The 19,200-nt window shown below is 34.9% G+C and overlaps 2 protein-coding genes across 4 annotated transcripts; both read right to left on the bottom strand.

Moving 5' to 3' along the window:
• Positions 1 to 159: 159 nt before the first annotated feature.
• On the bottom strand, positions 160 to 9,019 carry LOC110701990. 3 transcript variants are annotated; one of them, XR_002507433.1, is made up of 10 exons: positions 8,636 to 9,019; positions 7,760 to 8,187; positions 6,578 to 6,677; positions 4,477 to 4,533; positions 3,901 to 4,024; positions 3,150 to 3,232; positions 1,601 to 1,671; positions 1,420 to 1,516; positions 1,007 to 1,074; positions 160 to 899 (listed from the first exon to the last, which is right to left on the bottom strand). XR_002507433.1 is itself a non-coding variant. In XM_021879616.1 (9 exons), exons 2-9 carry the CDS (start codon positions 8,089 to 8,091, stop codon positions 840 to 842), a joined length of 921 nt encoding a protein of 306 aa, XP_021735308.1. In that variant the 5' UTR covers positions 8,092 to 8,187; positions 8,636 to 9,019; the 3' UTR covers positions 160 to 839. The 3 variants fall into 3 exon arrangements, 2 of the variants coding, with proteins under 2 accessions (XP_021735308.1, XP_021735309.1); XM_021879616.1 differs by lacking the exon at positions 1,007 to 1,074 and having other exon boundaries at positions 160 to 896; XM_021879617.1 differs by lacking the exon at positions 1,007 to 1,074 and having other exon boundaries at positions 8,636 to 9,017.
• Positions 9,020 to 12,355: 3,336 nt separating this feature from the next.
• LOC110701991 (TIMELESS-interacting protein-like) lies at positions 12,356 to 18,052 on the bottom strand. The gene is made up of 5 exons (XM_021879618.1): positions 17,335 to 18,052; positions 16,164 to 16,286; positions 15,444 to 15,543; positions 13,245 to 13,432; positions 12,356 to 12,862 (listed from the first exon to the last, which is right to left on the bottom strand). The coding sequence occupies exons 1-5, from the start codon at positions 17,695 to 17,697 to the stop codon at positions 12,515 to 12,517; spliced, it is 1,122 nt and encodes a 373-aa protein (XP_021735310.1). The 5' UTR covers positions 17,698 to 18,052; the 3' UTR covers positions 12,356 to 12,514.
• Between the last annotated feature and the right edge of the window lie 1,148 nt (positions 18,053 to 19,200).

Here is a 19,200-nt window from a genome sequence, read left to right on the forward strand (position 1 = left end):
TAAGCAATAGCGGGATATCCATTTTCTCCGCAAAAAGTACATTATTGGATCACGGAAATAAACTTGTATGTTCTCCAAGGGGAGTTAAAATAAATAAATAAATAAACAAGCAAATCTAGTTCAATAGTATAATTGTTAAAATAAACTTAGCACAAATAATTGTTCTAATATCAACACTTCAACAGCTAATTGATAACTTTTTGGCCAATTCAGTGAGAAAATTAGATTACAATGTAGAAAAATAAAATAAAAATCAGATCAGTACAACTTCTACAACAATACAAGTTATACAACAATGCCTTGTCTTTGGCAGCAGCACAAAGATGGAGAAATTAGTTCTACTCATCCACCATAATACACAATAAAATTAAAATAAAGCTTCTTAGGGCGAAATGCTCAAACGAAAGCTACAGAATCAACCTTGTTCGAGATCGAGCAACTACCATCACACTTGCCTATTGGGGTAAGAACAGGGTTATAACTTAAAAGTGTAAATGGCAACCCTAGCATGTTATTTTCTTTACTTAATACTTTTCAGTGACATCATCCTATACACAGTTCAGCTCGTGATCAAGAGACAGCATGGATGGCCAGATGCTCTGAGACGCATGTTCTTCTTAAGTAGTCGGCAACCTCTGCATTTTCATGATGTGACGTGATGCCCAGATTCCATTTTCTTCTGATGTCAATCGGCAGGTTCAAAATTGTGTTCTCTACACACAGACCGAATATATGCAACTGAATCGTACACAATATAAAGGAGGTCCTAAATAAATTTACAGCAAAAGCTTCTGTACTTGTAGTTCAGATCTTCACCCAATACTCCTGCGAATCCTCTATCAACATCTTGACTCCAGCTTGGGTTGCAATCCTCTATGCATTCCAAATATCATTGTCTACTGGAACGTCAATGAAAAATAATTGTTAGTTTGCATTAAAATTATGTTCGCCACAGAATACATACATAGGCATGATAGGTCATCTTTATTTTAAATTTTTGCCTTACAGGTTGATATATGAAAGGAAAGAAGATTGTATGAGATCAGCATTAGATGGCAGCATTCTTCATTACTACTGTAAGACAACGGAGAGGTAAGCAAATGAATCCATTTAGCAGATACAAGTCGAAAATATTTACAGGCTGTTTCTCCCCTTCACACATAATGCATGGGATGAGAAGTTGAGAACCATGATTGTGGTGAAAAGGTAGAGGGGTACAGGGGTGGAGAAAGAAATGAAGTGAGACAGGAGTCATGGGACAATGGAAGAGGAGAAAGAATGAATGTGATGAAGACTACTTTTCATATTTCAATAAATTTCTACAGAAACAATCTTCATAGCTAACTACAAGCAATCCTTGGGACTATCTAAACATACAAAACGACTGAAATAAGAATAAGACAAGACATAAGAAGCTACCGAATTGTCACGTGGCAAGATACTATTTGCAAGATTCTGGTCAATAGATATTGGAAGCTCTTGCATCTGGCCAAGTTTTCCTGAAAGCTCTTTCATGCTGCAGTAGATCAAAGTTTGCAATTACAAAACCAGAAGAAAACATGGCAATTTTACTTTAATGATTAAGAAAAAGAATACATACTCATTCAAGATGGCATTGATATTGTTAATGTTGTCTCTTGTACGACAAAAGAGATCGATGTTATCCTGCAACTGAACACAAAGATTTGTTTAAAAAAAATCAAAAAAAAAATCTACCAACCAAATCAAAAGAGAACGATATTGAGGAGCTATAATCACTATTAAAAGAACCCAAAAGCGGTGTTCAGTTCACAAAAAGGAGGATGACCAACGTACGATACCAGTGTACCACATTATTTATTATGTTGTTCAGATTCAAATGGCAACACTCCAGACAAAAAAAAAAAAAAAAAAAAACACCTCAGGTATCTCATGAACATTATACAATATTACAAAGTGGCAACCAAATGGAAACGGCAAGTACAGGTAACAGTGTCTTTGAGGACTTTGACAACTGAAAGAGGAATAATATAATTTAATATCATTGCAGTTTGGCTAAATACACAAAAAGCAAGACTTGGAGAGAAATATGAAGTTGGCAATTTTCCGCTATATAGTAATTACCACCCACAGTTGAATAAATCAGTGGAACCCAAACCTAACGGGATCAGAAAATTCGTACTCCCTCATTAGAATTAGTGCATGTTTCATTTTGCATGAAAATCAAGAATAGTTGTTAAATACAAATAAAAATTTAAATTATTTGGGGGGGGGGGGAGGTAAGAGAAATTGTGTTGAGATAAATAAGTAAGAGAACAAGGGTGGAGACACAAAGCAATTATAGGAACTGAAATTGCAAATTATTTTCAGATATTAAAAAATAGGAAAGCATGCACTCATGCAGCGTCAAAAAGGATGCAGAGGATAGACATTTATAATCTGCAGCTGAGGCACTTATTAGGGTAATTTTTGGGGAAGAGTAATAAATTTTGGAGATTCAGTTGTAATTATAAGACTCCTGGCCAAATCTCTCCATATTATTTGTATGTACTATTATTCAGTTGCCTCTAACAAGGCTCTCAGCTAGGATGCTGGAGGAAGGAGGAAACCTACATTCTTAGTCATAGCAGAATAGCTGGCTGTTACTTACGAATATATCCAACAATCAAGGCTCAGATTATTCCTCACATGGCATACAACACATAGAAGAACAAACTAGACAGGTAGTTTAACCCATTTGTTCAATGAGAAAGTGGAGTCCACAAATTTGAGAATCCCTCCCTTCTATGTTATTAGTCAAGCATCATGGAGAGAAAAAGCAAGAGAGAGACAGCGTAATTTGATACACTGTCTTTCACCACCTTTTGAGAATCCCTCCCTTCTATGTTACTTTCTCCCGGTCAACTTTTAGATTTGTGAAAGTTTCAAATACTTTGGTAAGTGAGTAAAAAGTCATAACAACTATTTTGAGACAAGTTGAAATAGGAAACTCGACACCTTATACAGGGAGTATTTTCTTTTAATGCCAAAGTTGAGAACATACATAGAACAAAGGAGTAGTACTTAATATTTCCAAAGCAAACAAGATAGATGCAGATAAATCTGTTTGTAAAATTTGAGTCCAAAAAAAAAAAACTTCCACATTTCCATTCCAGTCAGAAGAAGCTCACCTTCAGCAATGATATATTACTGTTAATATGATTTAGGGCTTGAATATTCTGCTCCAATAGATGCTTAGCTTTGCCAGTCAACACTGTTATCAATTAAAATCCAAAAAGAGATTAATAGGAGCACAATGCCAATTGCATATAGTAAACAAGTGTGTACTTGGCCAACAGGCCAACTGCCAAGACCTTTATTAAATTACAACTTAAACCAAATATAAGATATATATTGTCTAGATGAGTGTGTCAATTAATTTTGAGTTTTATTTTTACAGCTCCAAAGTGAAAGTTCATCAAAGAGATGATGCCTCAAACTGCTTCTGAAAATGATCTACATGGAGATCGGTTCTAGACTCTATTTCACAACAGCAAACTTATAATTTTGCTATGTTTTGAGCAGAAAAAGTCCTTAAGATATGGAAACTATTTTGGAAAAAAAAACCCCGGACATGAGAATATGATACATATTCGCATCAATATTTCAGAAAATTCCCTAAGATATGGACAACATTTTCCAAGGTCCAAGGAGACAATTACTAAACTTGGAAAGAAAAGTCAACAGCCTATGAAGTATGTCAAGAAGCAAAGTTATGATGATAAAGTTGATGGAAAATTGTCATCATACATCAATGCAAACGGACATAGACGGACTTTCTCTAACATAATAGACATAGAGACTTTCTTTCAAATAATATGATTCGTAAAAAATAACTGTTACACACCAGATGTCCAAATTTATAATTGTTGAAAGACAGACCTTGGCATTTTACACGCTGATTATGATCCATCTGATTCGGCTGAAGAGAATATGGAGTCATGTTCATGTTAGATATTGAAGGTGATGGTAAATTAGTCTTCGAAGATGATTCCACGAATTTATCCTGGGAAAGTACGATGGATATCATTAGATAACCAATCATTAACAAAAGATATCAAACTAGCAACAGAATTACATAGGTGGCCTTACAAGTTCACCAAGCATGATTTATACAGTACTAGCATACTGTCTCCTAAGAGGCAGAGAAAATGTATCAAAGAAAATTCTACTCTGTAGTGCATTACTTGATAAGCAAGTCATTCTTGCTTTTCATTGGTTTTTACAAGCTTTGGAAAAATTCACCAACAGCATAGAGAAGTAAACCAAAAATAAGAGAACGGAGGAAGTGACAAACAGATTCACATTAAAGCGTGAAGTGCACTTAATAAGTTTATTTATTGGAAAACCCATACAGACCTTAACCCACATGTCCACACACTTATCAGCCTACTTCAAACAAGAGAAAAAACCATGATGGAAATGCATACAGCTTCATACAAACATCGTCAACCATACCTTTCTGTAATTTCCCTTCCTTCCCAAGTGTGATTCTTCTTGTTTTCTTCGCTTTCTCTGTGGAAATGCAAAGAATTTATTTGTCAGAACCAAATGCATATCTAGTTAAATAGTTTATATAAATGATATAATCTACTAAATCCTATTATGCATAATTATTTAGCATTCCATCAGCTGAAAGGACAATAAAATAACGATCTTCATAATGACAGCTTGACAAGTAGATGTATTTCCCACAGGGGTACAATTAGGGTTCTGGTTTCCCTTTAATTTTGAGGAATCCTAATTAGTGACAAGTTTTTGCTTCTTATATATGGTAGCCAGGTTTATGGAGAGTAGGGGATAAGAAAGAAAGAAAGAAGAATCTAGAGATTAGGGAAACTAAGGGAGATATCACATGCACAATGAAAGAGAATGAATTAAGGGTGTGCCAGTTGAAACTGGTTACACAGTATTGGCCAATGGCGACAGGTCCCATTTAAAAGTACAAAGAGCTTTAGGTGGTATAAATCATTGTTTGACACTAAAGCAAGGCAGTGGCTGGGATCTTAAAGCTGGATTTAAACTAATTCATCCACCAACTTAGATATAGAGGTTTCCATCAATCTTAGGTATCATACAAACAACTACAAACCTATGGGCACTCTTGTGAGTAGGTACCCATTTTTTGGTTAAAACTGCCTTATAGAACAGTTTTGCACAAGTCACTACCTCTGTTGTATTTTAGAGCACATTTGCATCAAACAAAGACGCACGCCTTCAGCACTAAAGTGTCCCAATAAGATAATTGTCAGAAGAAATGAAAATGTATTTCTCACAAAAGTACACATAAGGTTACACTAGTGAAACAAATAAGCACAGAGTTGAGGACCTCTGGAAAGAAGCATGAGCTGCTCCACTTTACCAGAGAAGCTGAAAGACCCTTAATGACATTTTAGCAAAAATGTTCCAAGTCAGAACAAATTATATTTTTTATTGGGAGACCAGGCTAATAAAAATACCCAAAACTTTCCACCTGATCTAACATCATCATTAAGCATAATCCCTACCCACTGAGGTGTGAAATAGGAAAGATGGTTGGAAATAGTGTTATACTTGATAATGGCATCATATTGGAGACATATCTGATGAGACACTTGCCTTTCGCAAACTAAATCAAAGGTGATACTGGAATCTCATTCTTCGAATATATGGTGCGGAATTTATCCTCGCATCACACATAATAAACATCCATATCCACCCAGAACAGTGGATTACCTTAATTGTGGTACCCTTCAATTACTCCCCAATATCTTCTCATTTGGGGCAAGGGATATCTCTGATATGATCTTCTGCAATTCACCACGGCCCTATGAAGTCTTGCATCAATAATTACAAAAAATAAGGCCAGAAACGAAATTTTGTTATACAACTATGGCACTAGAAGCCTTAATCTGCTAGGCTCTGTGAAGGAGCAAAAAAGTGGAGTCACTGACTTCTGTCCCTTATGTGCAGGTAAGGGAAAGTTTCCATTACAATATCATTTTATTTTTTATATAAGTTTCTTCAGCACTGCAGCAGACTTCTTAAGGGGATATTCCTGATATGTAACGGAAGTACTTTTATTGGAGAAATGCGTTATGAAATACTAGTGGAAAGAGCTGGTGGTAGCTATTGTACAACAACCTATCATAATGAAGAAGGGATCATGGCAATATCACAAGGAAAAAGAAGAGCAGGTTGGTCTAATTGGTTGTCCAAGTGAGAAACCTCAGCCCTTGCATCTTTACTTTACATGTTGCAAAGATCTTCACTTGAAAATTTTTTGCTATATATGAAGCTAAGTCTATACAAAGGTTGTCCTGTCTCCTGTGCCCTATACTTCCCCTATTATCCACTCCAAAATAAACCATATGTAAATGGAAAGAAAAAAACGAATATCGATTACCAATCCTGTAATCCCAGCTAAGATATTTAAGTGACAACCTATATCATATTCCCATTAAAGTTCATACTAGATAATCATCACTAAAAGTAGATAAGGCTCGTAGATTTCATTATTATGTAAACTTACAAGGATGGGAGAGAAGATAGTAGATTAAGTAAAAATTGAACAGCTTACCGTCATCCACCGACATCTGAGAGCAACATCACGTACAGTTTTGTCTCGTAAAAGAGCGGCAATTTTGATGTACTTCAAGATACTAGGCTCATCTTTATACCTGACAATCACATATTAAAAGTAGGGCAGTAGGGTTAATACTAGATTTTTGCCAACTTAAAAATAATGGCAAGTATAAAGGCATAGAATAGCAATGATAGGCTCATAACATAAATGACTATATTGAGGGGATAGCTTTGGAGACCACATTGCAAGGCCATGTGTACATAATGGAACGTACAGCAGTACAAAGATAAGGAAGGGGAATCAGGAAAGATATTAAAAAAAGAAAATTAACTAATGTAGTTAGTTAAGGAATGGAATCTTATTCCCTTTCAAGATGTTTGGTTCCTCACCAAAATGAAAATTTTTCATTTTCGGAATCTTCTACCCTTATAGTTATCATGGCCAATGTGAATGCTTCAATCCCCTAACAACCCCACCCCCCACCTCATCTCACACTACCCACAAATCCACAATGCTGCCATCCCTAGTTCTTCACTTTATACCTGAGACACATTTCCTCTAGCACCCAAAAAAGTATTCTCTTGTAGATTGTAATGCCTAGGGGGGAGCAAGGGAATTGGGAAAACCTCCTATGATGAGTACACAGCTACATGCAGCATAATCAGCAAAAGGCGTTACAACATCTCCACCAAATACATAGATTAAAATTTAGTAATGAGAGTTCTCTTTCCTTTTCTCAAGGACCCCCAGATAAAATGGTCCCTATACCCTAATATTCAAGATTCCCTAACAAGCTCAATTTGACAAAAAATAGACGTATCAAAACAATAAGGCTAACCAAAAGAACATTTGAGAAGTAATAAAAATTTATAGATTTGTTAAAGACAATCAAGATATTGATAAGCTTCGCAGATGAAGTTAGGTATGCATGTCTTCACTAGCAATCTTCTACTTATATACTTCACAGCAAATGATTACTGTAGCAGGGCAACAAAAACTGTTCTTTTCAACAAGCTAGAAGACATTATAGTAGACAATTTACTTCACATTTCTAAAATTTGGGAATATTAACATAGCACATATGTTTAAGTTGAGTCATAATCCACAAAGATACTTCGTATATATGTGAAGTGTAGGTTTAACTACTAAACATAAACTAAAGAATAGAGTACTAACTTGACAAGGCCATCTTCCAATTTGTACTGCTCTTCCTCGGTCCACTCAACAGCGAGACCAGCATCGTGCTTTAGCCCAGGCACCGAATCCAAAAGAAGAGTACCAGATGAACTGCCAACAGGAGTTGTGGTGGGACTGCTACTACTAATGATGCTAGAATTGTCACAAAACATTAGATTTCCATTACTACTATTCATCCCATAATAGTTACCAATTGGGATCATCTCCGACGTGCTATTTACTGCCCCCGACTGAAACGATATAGCATGTCGATGCAAACTAGCAGCTAGGGCGTCTTCCTGATGAAAGCTTGTATTAGACTCAGCTGCCATCTCTACTGGCTCCAATCACAAAATTCACAAAGAACTACGCCCACAAAAGAATCGTACTTTCAAATGTCACATGCTCACATTGCGTGAACTCTACACCTAGAAATCAGAATCAAATCATAAAAAGCACTTTTAAGTCTATAACAACACATAAATTATCAAGGAAAATCAAAGAAAAAACACATAAAATTCAACTCAAAACTTCAAATAACCTCATTAGAATCACTAAAGGAGCAAACTTTAACTAAACAAAAAATTAATTATAGCACAAAAATCAATTACCTTAATCTAATTAGTAATTAGATACCAAAAACAGCTAAAAATAAATCAAACTGAAAATTTACCAGAAACCCACAAAAATTAGGAAAAAAGAAGAGAAAATAATCAAAACCCAGCTAAAATTTACAAATTCCCAGAAAACCCCAGAAGCAGCTCAAAGTAGAAATCTAAGGGAAGCAAGAAAATTCAAAAAAAAATCATAAAGAAAGTACTAATCAAATAAACAAGAAAACCCTAATAAAAAATCAAAAGTAGAGAAAGAAGATACCTCTAGAAAAATTGAAAAGGGGGAAAATAGTAAGAGCCCTAATTGAAGGGGGTTTATGAGATTTCTTCTTTATCTTCCTGGAAAAATTAAAATACCCACAAAACAAAACAAAAAACCCAAGCACCACCAACGCTACTACTTTAAAGTGTGTTGCTTTATTGTGAATTGAGGAGAGAGATCGGAGAAAGAAAGATATCTGCCAATGGGAAGACGAAGAAGGGGGGGCAAAAAGGTGGGTGGGGGAAGAGAGAGAAAGAGAGAGTGAATGTATGCGTTGGTGTGTGAGAAAATTAAGAATTTATTTTTCCAGGTTTTGTTGTAGTGTGTGTTGTTGCAGATCTTGGAATTCAGCAACAGTGAGAATCCCAATAAGGCAGCATTTGATGCCAATTATTGTGGAGCCTCACCTCACACCCCTCGCCTTTTTCTCTCTCCTCCCCTTTACTTACGATATGATTGAACCGGCATCTTTCACAAGTATAAGATACAATTGAACTAGTATTTACTACAGGTATACAAAATTAATTGATACAAAGGAGAGTATATTACATATTCATGGGTCTCCACCATTAACTCTAACATTTAGTTGAGTTGATCATTTAACATGATATTAAGAACAGTCTAATGGACACTTATGTGAAGGAGTGTGATAGAGTGTAAATAAATTTACATTAATTAGTGTGTTATTAATAAACGTGTTAAAATTTAAACAAAATTAGGTTAGCATAAACAATATGTAATATCTTTGTAAAGTAGTTTAGTTAATGCTATTAACTTATTAAGCATTACTTCCTATATAAGAAAATTTCTTCCTGGAAATAAAGTATTTATAAAATTAATTCATGCCTTTAAGATCATAAGTGATATCTCTTATCAGTTATCACTAGACTTAGAGTCTATTCTGTTTAGCTTAATTTCAGTTCTGCTTCAATCAGTTCAGTTCAATTCCTTATTTCCTTCTCTCATAAACAATTTATTTCAACTCTATTCAATTCAGTTCAGTTCAGCTCCAATCAGTTCAATTTAGTTGTTTTCAATAAATCGAAATAGACCCTTAGTACTTTCCGATGATCAGGTATCTTACTCATAGGATTTTAAATTTGTGTAGGTTTGTGATTTTGTTATAGTAGTATATATATTCTTTATTATTATTAGTGTTGTTTGCTTTCTTTTTAATTTTGCAATGTGTTATTTACATGCTTTTTTCTAATATGTCGTTTCCACCCTTCTTTCCCAACCATTTTGCAACTTGCAAGGAAAAGAAGAAACAATGCTCAAAAAGAAATGAAAAGGAACAAAGAAAGTGCGCCAAAGAGGTGTGCATAACTACTAGTAATATATACATATGCACACTACAATTTTTTTATTTAGTTGTACAAAGTAGCAGAAATCCATTACTTTCTTTTTTCATATAACTTCATAATTATATCTAGCCTTAAGGCTATATAAAATAAGGAATAATTGAACTTGCATGAGTTTTTGTTTTACATAATAAGATGAAGTTACTCAAAGGGGAATAAATATCTCAAACTATCTTGGTAAGACTCAATCTTATGTTTCCACAAGAAAGTTACGACTATAAGGGGCCGTTTGGTTGGGGTTAATAATCAAATGGAAAGGGTTCATTCTCTTTGTTGTTGTTTGTTTGTCATATTCAATCATTCCTTTTACCCATTTTTAATTTTGAGTTCACCCCAAATCCCTCTACATTCATTCCCCACCCCCCTAGACTTTTCCATTCCCATTCCCTAGCCACCATTACACCACTATGCCAACATCAGCCGCACCCTTCTACCCTACCCCCGCCGCACAGCCACCACCTATCCACCTTACCGCCCCTTGACGCACCGCCTAGTCACACCGCTCCGCCTATTCGCACCGCACTTCCGGGACCATTCATCGCACCTAGCCTCGTCGCACCACCCCTGTCACACCGCCCTATTCGCACTTCCCCTCAAAAACCGCACCACCCTAACCACACCGCACCGCCCTGTTCGCACTTCCCCTAAAAACCGCACCGCCCCTTGTTGTACCTCCCTCGTCGCACCGCCCTTGTTCGCACCTCCCCTACCCCTGTTTGCACCGCCCCTGTTCGCACCACCAATAATTAGGGTTTTGTGTGATGGATAATTAGGGTTTTTGAGTGGGTGGGGGTTTTTCGGGGAGGGGAGGAGTGGTGGAGGTGCGACAGGCTCTAGGGGATGCCAAAAAGGTGGTGGCTGGGCGGTGGGATAGCCGGAGGAGTGGGAAAGTGAAGGAAAAGGGGGTTGTGTGGTAGTGGTGGTGATTCCCTTTGGTTTTTGTAAAACAAACAACATGCTATATGGAATGGGTTTCATTCCATTCTCTTTGATTCCCTTTGTTCATTCCATTCCGTTTACCTTGTGCGAACCAAACAGCCCCTAAGTTTGATCAACTACCCTGAACTCTTTTCCTCCTCTTAGTTATTGCATTGGTATTTAAAAGTGAAAAGTAATAAAGCATTGTAATAATAATTTTGCACATAAAGTGTTATGGTGCACTAAAAAAAAAGTTTAATTTTTAAAATCTGAAATTGAGGGCTAATATCTAAATGGAAGCAAACAAGTTCAACATACAAGTTATTAGCTCATATTGCATAAAAGCTCTTATATGACTATCACAAGATTTGTATAGTGATTGTTTAGCATTGGTGGGATTGAAGATAATGACGTGTGAGTAGTTCATGCAGCTTCAAACCTAACTTTCAAAAGTGTAGCTAGAATATAAATTCTAAACATCAATTTGTACATTTTATATGTGTCACAACCACATTGATTCAATGACAAAAACACTAGGATTATAATTAATTCTACAACTTGTTTGAACTCGATCAATAATGGATTGCACATTAGAATATATGACTCATGTATATTAATAATAGATATCCAAATTTAATGGTGTTTTATCACTCATATTGTCACTATCTTGAAGAAACATAATTAGCAATTAATACTAAATCAAGACGAGAAAAATTGCATTCATAGTCTCATGTACTATCATGATTTTTCGTTTTGTCACTATTAAAAAATGACAAGTTTTTCTTCAAGTCTATTTTCATATATAAGAAAATACAAAAAGAAAGTTTTACTATTATAAGTTATAACATGTTAATAACACCAATAACATGTGATTTTGTCATAAATTTACAAATTGTACTCCATGCCCCTTTTGAAACTGTGTTTAATTTTTTTTTTTTTTTTTTTTTTGGAGGGGGGGGGGGAGTTATAGATAATTTCAACCTTTTCTTATTTTTAGAATTTGCAAAAAAAATATATGAATTTTGAAAATCCAATTTAGTTATATTCTATAATTATTTACAGCTAACATCTATGCATCATCAATAATTCTCACTCACTCTCCATCCTAGACTTGAGTGCAGTAATGATTAATTTCGCACTATTGTATCAATCATATAAAAACAATGTACTCTAGAAAGGAAAAAAGAGTTTTATCTCTGATAACTCCATAATTTTCACAAGCACAATTCTTTGCAGAGGTAAAAGAAAGAGGATCAGGACATCACTTTTATAAAACAAGAATTGACATCTATGAGAATGCTTCACATTAGTATATAACATTCAACCCATTTTCGCCGGTTTTTAATCCTGTCACTTATATGCTTATAGCCCCATGTCAACCAGACATCCTGCCAGCTGCGGATTCTTTGAACAGACAAAGCTATATGTTAAAGATTCTATCAGCAAGCAAACAGGATTTCAGGACAGAAGCACAACAGCAAATTTACAAAAGCATATCAGAGATTTTACAGTGATATTGCTCCAACCACAAAGAAGAGTCCTATAATTTGCAGATGAAGTAAAAGCAAAACCAAGAGCATGTCTACTGCACCTATAAAGGTCAAGAAGCTGGCAACAGCCGACTGCGAGCACGGGCTCTCTCAAGTGCCTTTTGTCTCTTGGCTTCCATTAGTGATTTTTGATCTTCTGTAATCTCGGTAGGGTTGGGGCTGCCAGCTCCTACAACTGATGATTGATCTGAATTCTTCATTGATTTGTCACCCAGGGTAGCAGCTCTTTCAAGAGCCTTCAGTTTCTTGGCTTCCGTCAGTGATTTTTGTTCTTCTGTTATCCCAATAGAGAGGGAATTTCCACCATCACCTAATGATTGATCTCTTTGTTCGATTGAAATGTCACTTGGTGGCAGATCAGCACTTATAGCGTTAGATTTCCTAGATATGGATGTTTCCTGTTGCAAAACAAGTATCAGTAAGAAAAAAACTTAGGTATCCCAGCCAAAATAAAAAAGGAAAAGGTTGACACAGGTCTAATTTATGATCAATTTATCAGTTTATTGGCTTAAGTGAATGCCTCGATTAATTTCCTTAATCTCAATAATTATTCCATTCTATTGCTTGCATTTGATCTAATTTTGATAAGTTAATCATGCCAAATAGCCTCTAGACTGTCAATCACAAGTCTAGAAGAAGTTACGCTTTTCCTTTTCCAAGTTCTGAAGAAAAAAGGTATCATTGAAATTATGCTTTTCAGAAACAAACAAAAAAAACAAAAAACATAACAAATTAAATTAAACCAAGAGTCTGAGACCCTGGAAGAGGTTTGGAACTTACTTCAATAGTCTTGTCATATATTTCATTGAGCATGTCATCATCATCATCATCATTCCCATTGACAGGCATGTCATGCATCTCATCAACATTAGTCCCATTAAATGTCCGGTCATGCATCTCATCAGCATCATTTCCATTGAAAGGTAAGTCCTCTTGATTATGAGTGGGCTCATCCACATTTAGGACATCTGAAAGAATCGAATGGAAACAAGCATGTGAAGAACTGAAATTCATCTAGAAATTTCTAGGTGCAGATGTTCAACTGATTGATTATTACCAAAAAAAAAAAAAAAAGAAAAAGAAAAAAAAAGAAAAAGAAAAACTTCTTCAAACATTATATAAAGCTGCCTTAGAGTTGATTTCTCTTGGAACCTTTAAACCTGTAACTCAAGTCCTACTTGAGCACTGATAAAGTTTCCTTTTGAGGCGCATTTCAATATTTAAGCTTCAACTAAGACAGATATACAGCTCAGAGAACATACATAAATATGTGATCAAAGTCCATCTTATGGCAAAAGGGTCCTCAGCTCATTGTTAAGAAAATGAATTTCTTCATATTCCCTAACATCTCATATCAAAAGGTTTCTTGTGAAGAAAACTAAAAACAGATACATGCTGTTACAGAAAAATTCTTTTGAAATTAACCAAACCTCATCTGAATGGCTAACAATAGTAACCTCAACCCTTCAGCTATGTTTGGATTAGAGAATTAATGAAGGGGAAGGGAGAGTGCAGTATTAATTTTCTTATGCAATTAATTTAGAATTCATGTTTGCTTTCCAAAGAAGGAAAGACTTGGAAGGAAGCGCAAGCCTACTTCTCACTTCCCCCCTCTCCTCCCTTTCCCATCCCCCCACCATCGCTATGAATGATATCAAGACACACACTTATCTCATCATGTCAATCAGAAAATCAATCATACTTGTATATAAAGGAAAAAAGTTCAAAGAGCTTCCTATCATCATGTAACAATACCAGCTTCCATGCTATGATTTCAAGAGAGCCAAGTAGAATAAGGCCCTAGCATATTGACCTTTCAAATCACAATTAAAAAGGCCAAAAGGTTTAATCAGGAAATCAGTTTCTTCACCATCTTTGGATGGGCAGGACATGAACCTTGTCAGTTAACAAAACTACTGCTCAGTGCTCACACTAATATCCCTTCCCACCATTTTTATTTAAATTTTAGAGGTTGTAGGTAAATCAGAATGAAAACAAATGCCACGATTTTAAAGTGAGGCTGCCAATTATTTCAGGCTTCAATCCCTTAAGCAATCCCCAATTTCAATTAGTTAACAACCATGTCAGGCCAAATTTTGAAAATGCAGCCCAGGCACGGCCCATGGCTTAACAAGGTGGCTTTGTGTAGGGCTGGGTCTTCCTGGTTACTAAGCTGAGCCACTACTCACTCTAACCATGTTAAGGTTCATCCTTTAATCAGAATTTCATTCTAAGTCATATTGGTCATCATTGTCTGTAGGTATAAAAGACAATAATAAGCAAAGATGAACCTAAGAGCTCTCTCAAATTCCAAGCCAGGTTGATGGGACAGACATAGATTAAAAAGCATAAAGACGAACCTAAGATGGACCAAAATATAATGTTCAACCTTAGTTCATCATAATTAAAGGTTTGATTAATATTGGATTCCCTTCTCACAAAATAGAAAAGCAGAAACCAGACTATAGAATTATATCATGTCATTTATCCATTCAAGACCATTGCGAAACCAGCTTAATATGACTGACAGCAACATATAAAGAAAATAAACCCTCCTCCTTTTCCTTTTTTAATTTACTCACTTTGACTATTGACACTATGTACAAAGTAACTTTAGATTTGTCTTGATACGTAATTTTAGATATAAAATTTTTACAATTTTTGCGCGAGCATAATAATAGATATTAATTCTTAGACTGTTACCTCGGTAAGCATAAAAGGGTGAAGTGTGTAGATTAACACAATAATGGAGGGAGTACAAAATAAGAAATGTTCTGTTGTGGCATACAGTAACCTCATTGAGCCTCTTATTTGTTTACTTCAACATGTTAACATTTTCAACCAATAAAATAATACTTTTACTTCTCCTTGTAAGCATTAAGGAATAAGATTAACAGTAGCTCCATCTTCAAAACAGTGACAATTTAACACATAGGACAAGTATAATACTCTGAATATGTGCAAAGCAAATTAGGATACCTTCTTTATCGTACGAGATTTCATTTTCAGTAACTGACTCGTTCAGTTTCGTGGGATCCCCTCCATTAGCAACTCTTTCTTTTAACTCAGCAATGCATGTCTAGGAACATCAAATCAAAGAGATCAGTATCAAAAAGTAGACCAGGAAAAGTAGAATTTACTCTAGCAACCTGAGATTTTGTCATTTACACAACGATAACATAGTTTAAATCCCAAAGTAGATTAAAATAATGACAGGCTGACGCCAAGGGGATAAAAATTCTAGAGAGATTGCCAGGGTGTTATCAACTTATCACTTCATCACTTATGCACGTACCCGATATGAATTCAAGAAAATTAATTGACTCGGCTTTTTCTTATTTGAAAACAATGGCCTGAACTCATTATATCCTTTGAAATGTTTATTACAAAGAGAAAAATCACACAATTATATTGACATTCAATTAGTCAAGGCCATTCACCACTTTAGATCAGGCAGCTTGGTGACAAGGAAAACCAATGAAACTAAAATACTTGTATATTTTAAGCAGAACTTAAGACCAAATTATAAATCTGGGAATTTGATTTGAGGAAACTTAAGATCAAAATTTTTAAAGTAAGAATAATAATATTAAGAAAAAAAAAAAAACACTTGACAAAAGAAAAGTCAGACTACATAGAGAGATAATAGCAAGCATTTAAGAATGCTAGGAGAATTAATCCTCAGAAAAGAAATTTTACCTTCACACGTTTTGAAGATCCAGCTTCCTCTACCTTGTGTATGAACTGATCAAATGGAAAGTATGGAAGTAATTGTGCATGCCATTCAGCATACATACGAAGTAAATTCCTCAGATCATTGACCTGTAGCAGATATAAATAACGATGATCACAAATTCACAATACATCGAACGAATAAATATAAGTTCATCCATTATTTTGTAATCCATTAAATTTTCAATGACCTTATCACCAAGCATAGCTATTCTAAAGATTGTAAAGTTCATTTGAGCATTTTCTCACAAAAAAATAAAAAGCAAAAAAAGGTTCATTTAAGCAGTTTCATCCTTCAATCAAGTCAAGTGACTTTCTACAAAGTTGAGAATGTACATTAAATTTGATATTTGAAATTAAGTTAAAAGCTATCTTACTTGGATGCTTTGGGCTTGGACACGGGTACATGTCAAACTTGGCTATTTTTCTACAAAAAAATGCCAAGTCTTTTGCTCAAAATAAGTGTCAAAGTGTACATACCCATGGATTGTCAAAGATCCAACACAGATGCTGAATGTGAAATAAAATCCGAGTACAACAGGTCACAGGGGAGCTTATTGTTAACAACACGCGGAACAACTAGATGGAATGATGACAAATAATGAAATAATTCTTCGCATTTCTTATAACCAATGTTCCTTCAAAACAAGTAGGTACAAGTATCAGGTTGATCCTATCTTGGTGTCATTTCCAAACACAAGGACTCTAAACAATGATTGCTTCTTGTAAGACACATTAAGATAACCTAGTACTAAAGCCTTCTTTCCACTTACCATTGACAAGTTTGAAATGTCATTTATTGAAGCTCTGATTACTTTTTTTAGCCTGCAAAAGCCGTGCAAACGGCCATATATGAATTAATCTCGAATCACACCAATCAACTAGTAGATTTTACAACCAGTTCACTACCCACATCCCAATCCAAAACGCGGCTTGAATCTCTTCACACGATCTTTCACCATAACAACCACCATTCTAACATAATTTACCATCTCCACCCTTCACTAAAAGGGCGTTTTTATTTCAATTAGCTAAAAAAGTGCAACTAATCATCAAATGAACAAATGCACCATTTTCCCAAATTCATCCTCAATTCAATCAAACAATCAACAGAAAACAAAAGGAATCAAATCTTTACCTCATGACCACGACCTCTGTACTTGAAATTACGAGGAAAATAGCGGAGAATGTACCCAAGACCTTGCTCAGAAAGCAGCAACTCCGGGGTAAGCTTAGGCCGAGTTCTAGGCACCTTCTTCGGCTTCGAAGCAGAAGCAGTAGGCTTCAATTGGAAGCTACTGCTGTTGCCATTACCACCATTGTTGAACTTTGAGAAATTGTTGGAGGATTTTGGGAAAGAAGAAGTTGAATTGACATTAGGGTTAGAGTTAGGGTTAGGATTAGGGTTAGGGTTAGAAGGACAGTCGCGAGACCAGTGACCAGGTCGGCCGCACTTGTAGCATCCCGTCGGAGCTGCGCCACCGTTTCCGGCGTCGCTCATGATCGTAGGTTGATGTTGAAATTGCAGAGGATCTGATTTTTGAGATTGGGGATTTGAGTGAAGAAGAGGAACAATTTCTCTTCAATTTTCAATTTTTATATAAAGGTTCCTCGTTTTGGCGGGTAAAATGGGAGGGAAATTTTTTTTCGTTTCGGGTCAAATACGTAGTATTGAATTGTCGTGGTCGGATCTGATTTGGATTATTTGATTCGACTAAAATTTTAAAACTTAGTCGTAGTCGTAGATTGAATTAATGTATAAGAAAAAAAAAATATTATTTCGTATTAAGTGTAATCTTGTAAGACGTCTCAACGTAAATTTTTTAAATATATGATTTTTATGAGGATTTTTTGACTTTTACCACCAAAAAAAATCGCGAAATTGTTTTTTACTACCAAAATTTTTAAAAGTTTTATTTTACCACCAAAAAAAAAAATTAAAAATTGTTTTTTACCACCTACCGTCAAAAACCTAACAAAATATTTTAAATTCTTCGATTTTTGTGTCAAATACATCATATTTGGGGGGTCTTGGGGGCATTATGGCTCTACGGAACCAATTTGAGGTCGGAATCGACAAAAAATGATCGGAAATGCTTCTTTTTGTGCATTTAAAAATACCTCGGTTTGCGTGAAACACGCAAAACGAGGCATTTTCGATTTTTTTGTCAATTCCGACTTCAAATTGATACCGTAGGCCCAAGATGCCCCCTAAACTTATGAACAACATGTTTTGCGCACGAAAATCGAAGAGTTTTTCTTAAAACCGAATTTAACGGTTTTCTTGACGGTAGGTGATAAAAAACAATTTTTAGAAATTTTTTTGGTGGTAAAATACAACTTTTAAAATTTTTGGTAATAAAAAACAATTTCGTGATTTTTTTTGGTGGTAAAAGTCAAAAAATCCTTTTTATGAATATGAAATTAAAGTCGGTAATTAGCAAACAAAAAAAATGATATGATCTGATTTGATGAAATTTTCTAATATGATCTAGTTTGATTTTTAACAAGAACAAGTAAACTTTTTTTTTTTTTTTGCTTATTATATTCACAAAAACACAACCAAATCTTGAGTAATTTACTAATGTTAACAAAATAATAATAATAATAATAATAATAATAATAATAATAATAAAATAATAATAATAAAAAAAAAAAAAAAATAATAATAATAATAATAATAATAATAATAAAAATAATCTCCAATTTTTCGATCCTTTTCATCTTCCATCACTTAGATTTTTCTCTAAGAACAAGAATTGCAATCCTAAGATGGCTAACCCAGTAACAAAGTCCATTTGCATCAAACATTGCCTAATCGATTGTCTAATTGTATTTCTTATTTGGATGATCTATTTGTACCATTTGACATATGCAACAGATTTATATGCATAACACTTCAATCAACACAAGTGTATAGTATTGCTCTAATCAAAACTAGATCTCATTTTATACTATTACCATTTGGAGCGGATTTTGATATTAATTTTCAGATTATTAAAAA

The sequence above is a fragment of the Chenopodium quinoa genome, unplaced genomic scaffold (genome assembly GCF_001683475.1).
Source record: "Chenopodium quinoa cultivar QQ74 unplaced genomic scaffold, ASM168347v1, whole genome shotgun sequence".
Taxonomy (NCBI): domain Eukaryota; kingdom Viridiplantae; phylum Streptophyta; class Magnoliopsida; order Caryophyllales; family Amaranthaceae; genus Chenopodium; species Chenopodium quinoa.